This window comes from Labrus bergylta, chromosome 6 (assembly GCF_963930695.1).
Source record: "Labrus bergylta chromosome 6, fLabBer1.1, whole genome shotgun sequence".
Classification (NCBI taxonomy): domain Eukaryota; kingdom Metazoa; phylum Chordata; class Actinopteri; order Labriformes; family Labridae; genus Labrus; species Labrus bergylta.
Window position 1 is genome coordinate 27,074,098 of NC_089200.1, and position 9,559 is coordinate 27,083,656.

At 37.9% G+C, this 9,559-nt stretch overlaps 1 protein-coding gene across 2 annotated transcripts; it reads left to right on the top strand.

Moving 5' to 3' along the window:
• The first annotated feature begins 474 nt into the window (after window positions 1–474).
• LOC109981914 (kynurenine--oxoglutarate transaminase 3) lies at window positions 475–8,743 on the top strand. Of its 2 annotated transcripts, none has more exons than XM_065956085.1 (14): window positions 475–779; window positions 2,589–2,679; window positions 3,024–3,085; window positions 3,439–3,583; window positions 4,742–4,891; window positions 4,988–5,074; window positions 5,181–5,306; window positions 5,406–5,526; window positions 6,029–6,105; window positions 6,193–6,286; window positions 6,397–6,579; window positions 7,899–7,972; window positions 8,096–8,182; window positions 8,295–8,743. In XM_065956085.1, exons 2-14 carry the CDS (start codon window positions 2,590–2,592, stop codon window positions 8,349–8,351), a joined length of 1,353 nt encoding a protein of 450 aa, XP_065812157.1. In that variant the 5' UTR covers window positions 475–779; window position 2,589; the 3' UTR covers window positions 8,352–8,743. The 2 variants fall into 2 exon arrangements, with proteins under 2 accessions (XP_065812157.1, XP_065812158.1); XM_065956086.1 differs by having other exon boundaries at window positions 475–730.
• Window positions 8,744–9,559: the final 816 nt, after the last annotated feature.

Here is a 9,559-nt window from a genome sequence, read left to right on the forward strand (position 1 = left end):
CGCTTTAAATGCGTGCTTTCCCACCCTTGGTGTCCAGACCCCATATGGGGTTGCATGGAATTCAAAAGGGGTCCCCTGACATTTTAAATAATTGATCAATAAAAATATATTGTAGCATTATGCCGGAATTCAGCTACTGATCTGATCCAGTTTAGTTTTAGTTTCCCATGCTAAAAACTAACAAACTTGGAGTATCTCTGTCTTTATCTCATCCATGCATCATGTGTATCCAACCTTGTTAATACAAGCTCACCTGGCTGTACCTATCTTACACTGAGAAAATTAAAATCTCATTCTGGCTTTTTTTTGCCTCTGTCCACAATAAGAAATAACATGAAATAGGCTTAAATGGGTGTTTACTTGCAACACAGTAGAAAAAAAACGATCAAATTATTGATAAAATAATGTGTTTTGGATGTCTGGGGTCCCCTAGGTTTTGTGAAGTCAACGTGACGTCACAAGGTTGGGAACTCTCACGTCAATTAGCCCACTGTTAGCTGCTCAGCTGTATTTTCAGCTTCTCAGTGTAGCTGCTCTTAGCTCCCCTGATCTGCTTCGTCAGCTTGTTTTTGGCCTGCTTACAGGTTCCTACCGTTTTAATGTGTGATTGTGCTTTATGTGTTGTAGTTTATATATTTCCGACGACCCTGACAGCAGCATCTCTGTCTGTCTCCTCCTCCCGGGCGGAGGTTGCACCGTGAACCGGTGTTGAAGTAAACAAGGAGGACAAGTAAGTGGTGTTTGAGACCCGGTGGTGACTAATCTTCTAACCATACACGGTACGTGTCACAACACACTGACCGATGGCAGCAGCTTTCATCTGTGTTTGTCTTCTCAGAAGAAGACACAGCTAACAGCTAGTGCGTTTAGCAGCCTTAACACACAGCCTGTAACGTGTCTATCTAACCCCAACACATGGTTTAATAACAACATTTACAGTGCTTCATGGGTAAAACAAACACCTATCGGCGGTATACGACCGTAGAGCAAACCATGATGGCGTTTTCCTTGATATTTAATCAATATAATCTTGATCATTTCAATGTTGGCCAAGGGTTCCCTGATAGCGGTCCTCAAGCGGATATGAATCCTGAATATATGCTCATTAAAGTCCTCCTTTGACATTTCAGATCAACCTTTTTAATCCTGGAACCAAGCCGACCAGCTGGTGACCATAAAACATTTGATTAGGTGTAAAAAAAAAAACGATTAAAAACGGAAGTAACACGTGAAACACGAAGGCACTATACTTTTTTTATTATTTATACGAGGAGTGCACTACGTGTCCCATGATGCATTGCGATTACAACGAAAGTTTGGAAAGAAGCGTTTCTGTCTGAACCATAGGCTGTAAATATTCTGAACGTACACCGTCCTTCTTTCTACATGTATCGTATTTGTAGTGTTTAAATTGTTTGTACAAAAATTTTGTAATATATTGTAGTTTGTGGTCGCAGCCGACAGCCGAAATACGCGAGTACGGTAAGCGTTTCCATGGTAACACCGGTAACACCAATCAAAGACGCCCCTCAGTCTCTACGGGATTGTGGGTAGTGTAGTTATTTTTGCCGGGATCGCAAATAAACCATGTTTTTCTTCAAACGAGGATGATTTCATACAAACTTGTGTCTTCTTAGGGGGCATATACCGTCGTCTAACACGCAGGTATCTCGTTAAGTCCACCTTGGAGGGTTATCATGTAATGGCTGATAATCAAATCTGCTCTGGAGAAAATGAATGGGATTTTAACTTCCGGAACCACACTGTTGAGTCTGACCTACAGTTGTTCGAGGACGCTGTGCCCTGTGTTGCACCAATGTGTGGCACTATAGCGCCATCGTGTGCAGGCTACTACATTTTCAATAAGTGGGATACAAAAATGATTCCCTAAGGTGACCTTTCTTCACAGTAACTGATATAATAACAAACCTTATTTATCCCCCTAATTATTAGTATTATTGTTCTCTCTATATATAGCTCCTATATGAATCATTTTTTATGAGTTTTTTATTCTATCATGTATTTAGAATGATAAAAACCTTTTTTATTGCTTGTGTCATACTCAAGTTGAAAATGCTGGTATCATGACAACCCTTCTCTATTGCAACATGGTATTTAGTACATGTTCGGCTTTTACTCTTTATTAATTCTTCATCAAAAAATGTTTTTTGTTCAGTTAAAGTTTAGCTTTGATTTATATATTTTGAACTCTATGGTTTTTTTCTGTCCTGTACCTGATATGTAAAGTTCAAAAGTGCAACCTCATGATTGCTTTTATAATATAAAAAGTAACTTTAATGAACTAATAACTATTTTAATGTTTGATTTTTATAATCTATTGCATCAAACTGTTATTTTTATCCTTTTCAAGTGTTCCTAAAATGTATGTATTAGGGTAACTTCCTCGGTCGTCTGATATTCTGAAATATAACGGGTGTACCAACTGCAGATAGATACATACTCCAACATATCATCGGGCATGTCCCAGTTTGTCAGAATCAGACATGTAGGTAGAACAGTACCATTTATCACAGGGATTGCATGTAAAGAAACATTTTTTCATGGTGTATTTCTCTCTCTTTGTGCAGCATGAACACAGCAAGACACGTGCTAAATTGCTCCAAGTTTGCACGCCATTCAGCAAACATAAACTGCACAAGAAAGTTTTACACTTCACAAGTAAGTTCACTTGGATATTCATCCTCTCACAATGTGTGGCTTTTTACTAACCGAATGGAAGTACCTACAATACATTAGAGAAAGTGAAGTAATTCACTCGTAGAGAGAGTTAAGCTGCATTAGAGATAAAGTATGCTGACCTTAAAGGTCCAGTGTATTTTCAACGCAGCGTTGGCATAGAGTTGTTTATGTATTACTGAAATACACTTTGACAGCCACAGCCAACCCAAAACCAGTCCTATGTTGTGTCAACTTAAAAGTTTGGAAATATTTGTAAAATAGCAAAAAAGTGGAACCATAAACGACTCTTGATGTTCTTAATGCGTCTTGTTTTTGTGTTTCAGCATTTAAAGATGTCTCGCCACACACACTCCAAAAGAATCGAAGGACTCGACAAGAATGTCTGGTACGTCAAAGCAAATATTTTCAACAGCAGTTGTTTATAAATGATTACAAAACTAGTTTTCTTTTCATCCATTTAAAAGGTTGCTAATTTTCCTGTGATCACATGAAGCGGTTTACAGCATCTATTCTGTTTAAGACAATGACTCTTCTATGAAAATGTTTATTTTTACTTTACCAGCAGAACTTTTTTTTTTGGCTCTGTTTTTATGAATAAATAGCTGTTTCACAAAGTTGATATCAGTCTGTTTAAAAGTGACTTGGTAACATATTGAAAGAGGAGAGCATATTTTTCTACTCTGTTGTTGTGACCCTCAGTCGCTCCAGTAATGTTTTGTAATGTCATTGTTGTTTCAGGGTGGCGTTTACTTCTCTAGCAGCAGATCCTTCTGTTGTTAACCTGGGCCAAGGCTTCCCAGACATCCCTCCACCTTCCTATGTCAAGGAAGCACTGGCGAAAGCTGCATGTGTGGACAGGATGAACCAGTACACTAGAGGCTTTGTAAGAATAATCATCGTCCTAATTTACAAAAAAAAAACAGTGTTTAAGATTTCTTATAAATCCACTAAGAAAGGAAACATGTTCAGAATTTTAACCTGAAGCATCTGTTGCGCCGTATGGATTGTTTGTTTGTTTGTTTATTTACTCATTTAATTTGTTTCTTATGCTGAGTAATTTGAACATCAGGGCAAAAATACAGGATGTAAACATGTGAGAGCTAACACAAACTGAAACACTACATCTGAGATCAAACTGAAGAAATATAGAGAAAGCCACGAGGTAAAACTAAATATATTGTTCAACATTTCAGATTAAAGTGATCACAGTCTTGTAAGCCTAAACCTTATTTTAAAGAAGGTTCCTTGAAGTGGAATATGTTGGACACTCCCTTTATTGTAGGTGGTAAGCTGTTTTAAACATGTAGCTCCCTTGTCTGACCGTGCATTGTGTCCAGACTTGGTGCAGTTTTATTATCTGTAATCATTGCAGAGGCTGACGAGGTGCAAAGTAAAAGTTCAGCTATCGTTACTTGTGAGAACTTGTGGTTAGCTGTAGTTTAGAATACATTTACTGATGCAAAATTCAAAAGACAGGATGTTTTTATTTCATGATTAAGTTTAACGATGTATCTAAAGATTCAGAAGATTACCTGGACTGTCATTGGCTCCTGAAATCTACAATATTAAAATACAATACAAACAGATCAAGGTCATTATCTTTAAAGGAAACCAACAAAATAACTCAAACTAGATCGTCAAATATATTGTTGTTATCTTAATTGAAAATCTATATTTTTATAACACAATACTTTGTCTGGCTCTTTTGTATCTCACCGCTAATATATATCCTATATCAGAAAAAACTCAAACTTACACTAAAGCTGATAAAAACTAAAACTTTACGTTTTAAAATAAAAACTAAACTAAAACGAAAACTGAAAACAAAAGTCAAAATGGATAATTAAAAAAAAAAAAAAAAAACCTATTACAACCTGAACGGATATTGTGCTCCAAAACCTGCTAAACTTTTCAATTATCAATTAAGTTCTGATTTAAAAGTGTTGGGATTTCAACATTTTCTATATGAGAATATTTTCTAATCTCAGAAATCTTTAATTTACTCTGAGTTGTTTTAACAACACCTTTTTTCATATGAAAGGGTCACCCATCGTTAGTGAAGGCCCTTTCTCAGGTGTATGGGAAGGTCTGCGGGCGTCAGATTGACCCTTTGAAAGAAGTCCTGGTCACAGTGGGAGGTTATGGATCCTTATTCAGCACCATGCAGGGACTGGTGGAAGAGGGAGATGAGGTAAGGACTTGGTCTGTCATAGACATACAGATATACTCTCATCAACATGCTCCCAGTTTTTACAGTGATTTGATTGTGAACTGTTTTTTTCTCCAGGTCATCATAATAGAGCCGTTCTTTGATTGCTATGTACCCATGGTGCGAATGGCAGGGGCCAAGCCTGTGTTGATACCGTTACGCCTTGTAAGTTATGTAATGCTTCAGATATATGTTTAGCGTCGACAGCTCTTACTTTAACTACGGCAGGAGGATTTTACCAGCCATGCAACTTTCTTCTACAACTTTCTAGAAGCCTGGAAAGAGGCAGACAATCACCAGTGCTGACTGGTTTCTTGATCCAGATGAGCTTTCCAGTAAATTCAACTCAAAAACAAAAGCCATTATCATCAACACCCCTAATAATCCTATAGGGAAGGTGAGTATGCATCACAGTCAGGACCCGGTTTATCTGAGAAAGCGCTTTGTTGACGTGCCATGACAGAGAAAACAAGATCTGTCTGTCTTCTTCCTGCAGGTTTTCACCAGAGATGAGCTGCAGGTGATCGCTGATCTCTGTATCAAACACGACACTCTGTGCTTCAGTGACGAGGTTTATGAGTGGCTCATCTACAGAGGACACCATCATATTAAAATCGGTATGCTCAACCTCAGGGATGCACTGATGCATCTGTTTGACATCAGTATTGGCCAATATCGGCTCTGTACATGGACAAATAATGTGGCGTGAACTGATGTCCGTAGCCATTGTGTATCTGTTGTGTTGTGTGTATCTGCTGTGGGATTCGAACCTGGGCCGCCCGCTTGGCGTACCATAGCCTCCATACATGGGGCGTGCACAACAACCACTGCGCCACCAGCGCCCCCATAATTAGATTTTTACAGCTGCAACCTTCTCGGTGTTACAGTCTAAGTGAGTGACACGCCTGCTGATAAAAAGATGAAGATTTTTCATCCGATATTTATGATCTTGGTCTTGACTCGACCTCGATCCCTAAACGTCTTGGTCTTCCTTCAGTCTTGGGGCACTCCTGTCTCGCGTAGATAGGCTCGTATCATTTGAATAATAATATCAGCTAAACATTTATCCATTTACATTTCACTTTAGTGAGGTTTTGATTTCCCTTTCTTTCCCAATAGCCACTCTGCCTGGAATGTGGGACCGAACGATCACTATTGGCAGTGCGGGGAAAACATTTAGTGTGACTGGATGGAAAGTAAGAAATCTGTGGATTCATTACCCAACTTCTATTAATAATAAATCAGCTCTTGCACACCATGTATTTGACACGTTTGTCTTCTAGCTTGGTTGGTCTGTAGGGCCGGAGCACTTGATAAAGCATCTTCAGACTGTTATGCAGAATACTCTGTACACCTGCCCAACACCTCTACAGGCAAGTTTAAAAGAGCCCTACCTGTGCATTTAGAGAGCCTTAAAAATGATGTGGACAGTATTAAACGTTTGTTTTTAGTCTGAATGTCCTAGCTGTCTGTTTCTCTTCAGGAAGCTGTGGCACAAGGTTTGCTCCTGAACTTTGAGCTGATGGGTCAGTCTGAGTGCTACTTCTCCTCACTGGCAGAGGAACTGGAGGGTAAGAGGGACCGCATGGCTGCTATCCTGCAAGAGGTTGGTATGACTCCTGTCATCCCAGAAGGAGGCTACTTCATGCTGGTGGACGTCACATCTCTCAGTGAGTTACTTAACTCTTCATTTTCTTAATGTTGGCCCTCAATGTCGGTCAAATGTTAGGCTCAGACTGCAACACAGCCACCCACCACTAGATGGGGCTGTAGCCACAGATGGGCTGTAGCTCTGTTTAGAATCTTTTTTTATTGCCAAGTACATTTACACATACAAGGAATTTGACTTGGTGTATTGGTGTAACAAACAGTTAACAAAGGAAATAAAGCGAAAATAGCAAGAACTTAAATGATAAAATATGGACGCAATTACAATATATAATATACAATTTAAAAATGTAAAAATATATAAGTAACACAAAATGTACAAAATGTGCAATGAGGAACTGTGCAGTTTGACAATGAAGCAAACTTAAGGGGCCTTCTTTCCCGTATCTATGACCCAGATGTAAACAAGAACAGTGAACGTATAGCATCTTGTAGGAGCAGCGCGGTACAGCAGTCTTTTCATCTAGAAAATTCAGATTAAACGTATAAAGGCTGTGTCAGGTTAAACTGACACATCGACCGGAGCAATGGATAACCATGTTTAGCTCAGGCATGAGGACCTTAACCTGGTGGTGAAAGCAAACCAAATGACATGTTTACTTTTTTAAAAACTTTTTTCAATTTTAAACATGTGCTCAATTTGGATAGTTTTCTTTCCTTTAGTCTGAATTTAAATGTCCATTTAACCGACCTTGAGAATGAGTCATTGTGGAACATCCCTAATTTATATTGACATTAGTTACATTGTATGATATTAAGAAAAAAACAACTTGCTAGTGTGTTTCATGTGTAATTTGTAGATGCCATTCTTTCATGTGCTTCTTTATTCATGTTGTCATGATGGAAGTCTTACGTGAAATGTCAAACATAGAGGAGCAGAGTGTGTATCAGAAGAAGTGCCTCTGTAGTTATGTCAAGTGTTGTGCCTTGAATTTAAATCTTTATTGCACCTAAACATCCATTTATATAAATAGCGGAGTTGAAAAGTAAAATTGTCAGTGCTTGACATAGCTTGACAATAATTATAAACTAAAATTCAAATAATATAATTACCTGACTATTGATTAAAATTGTGTTTTTTTTTTAATAACAATGAGTTCAACTGGACGATACAGATGAAAACCTTTTATTTTCTTAAATACAAGTTTGAAAGAAAGTCCTCATAATGTAAGATATTTACAGTCAGAACTAAAAGTCAGGTTTGCAGTCAGTCAACTATTTCAGACATTGTTAATCCAAGATGCGGCTGGGTTAGCAGTGACAACTACTGGTGAACCCTGGTTCTACTAGTGAGTAATCCTCTGCTTCATTTTCACTGCAGATCAGGATCTGTCTCACATGGATGATGATGAAGCTTATGACTACAAGTTTGTGAAGTGGATGATTAAAGAAAAGGTATTTTAATACATTTTTATAATATTGAACCCCTACTAAACAAGGTCATTCTTGTGTAGTTGTACTTAAAATGTTCTTTTAAATGGCTGTTCTTACTACTAACAGTAATATTTTCATGTTCAGAAACTAGCAGCTATTCCGGTCACAGCGTTTGTTGGAGATGAGTCCAAGAAACAGTTTGAGAAATACATTCGCCTCTGCTTCATTAAGGTAAACACAGCTTCAGTCTGCTCTCCTTTCAATATGAATATAGGCAGAGTTGCACTCTCCTCTGTTTACAAATGTTATGTTTTATAACTCTCTGTTGCCTTTGTCTTTACAGCAAGATAGTACCCTTGATGCTGCGGAGGAAATCTTGAAAAACTGGAGTAAGATTTGAAGGACCAATACAACTGCAATAATGTGCACCACCTGTTTTTTCACTTTATTCAACAGGACTGTCATCTCTTGTTCTTTTAAATGTGTTTTTGGTTTTCAGTGATATGAATAAGTGATCTCACATTTTTATCCAGGATCTAATCGTGGATTTAGATCCCCTCATTAATTCCTGTTGCCTTAAGAGAGTGAATATTTTTTGGATAGGGTTTGCATAGGGGTTTAACATCCCACCACCAGAATAGCTGGGTACAAGAGTCTGCTAACACCAAGCTGTGACTGGTCTTTACCTCCTTAAAAAACTGAATCCCATACTCTGCTGCTCGATCTGACAGTTGTTTTATAGCTTGAGACGATGTTGAGTTTGTAATAAATTGGACAATATCTGCTGCTAAACTGTGTGAGTATACTACATTTTTGGCTGCCTTTATATATTTGTAAAGCACCCATAGTAAACCAAGCACAAAGGCTACTGAAATTTGATGTGTCAAGAAAGACATTTTTATTGAAATCAATTGTCCCTTTAGACTTTACCACTAAGGGAAACCTCGTCTGTCAGGGACATACTGATGTGTTACTAGTTGAACATCGGTATCGACCAATATCAGCCCATCAGCGAATAATGTGGCATGTACCGCTGTCAGTGTGTATCTGTTGTGTAGAAGATTATTATTGTGCAGAAGAATTCACCTGATGGACTATTGGCCATTGTTTTCAAATGAAAATATAAAAAATAAATGTCTGCAATCTCTTGGAAAGATAAGCTACATGCAGTTTGTAGGACAGGTTCCAGTAAGATTTCAGGAGGGAGGACTAATTTAAATACATTAAATCACAAAGCTCATTTGAAAAAATCAAAGATTAAAGAAGTGATAAAAAAACAAATCAGTACTGGAAGAAGCAATCGGCTAAAATGTTTCTTTAAAGTTTAAACATGGGTATCGGTCCTGATTCTTAAATTAGTATTTGATTTGACTGGTACACGGATACCAATGCTAGTAGCACAATTAGGGAACTTAATCACAAAAACACACTTTAAATGAACTGACAATGGTGTTTAATATTCACCAGAACCTATGAAGCTTCTTCTCTTACCAGGAAAATCAGTTTGTCGCTGTACTTTTTTTGCCCTTATATAAGATGAACTTCAGCTAATACTAACCAGTCCAATGGTCCATATTAAGTAGACAATGTTTCTCATTTCATTACAGC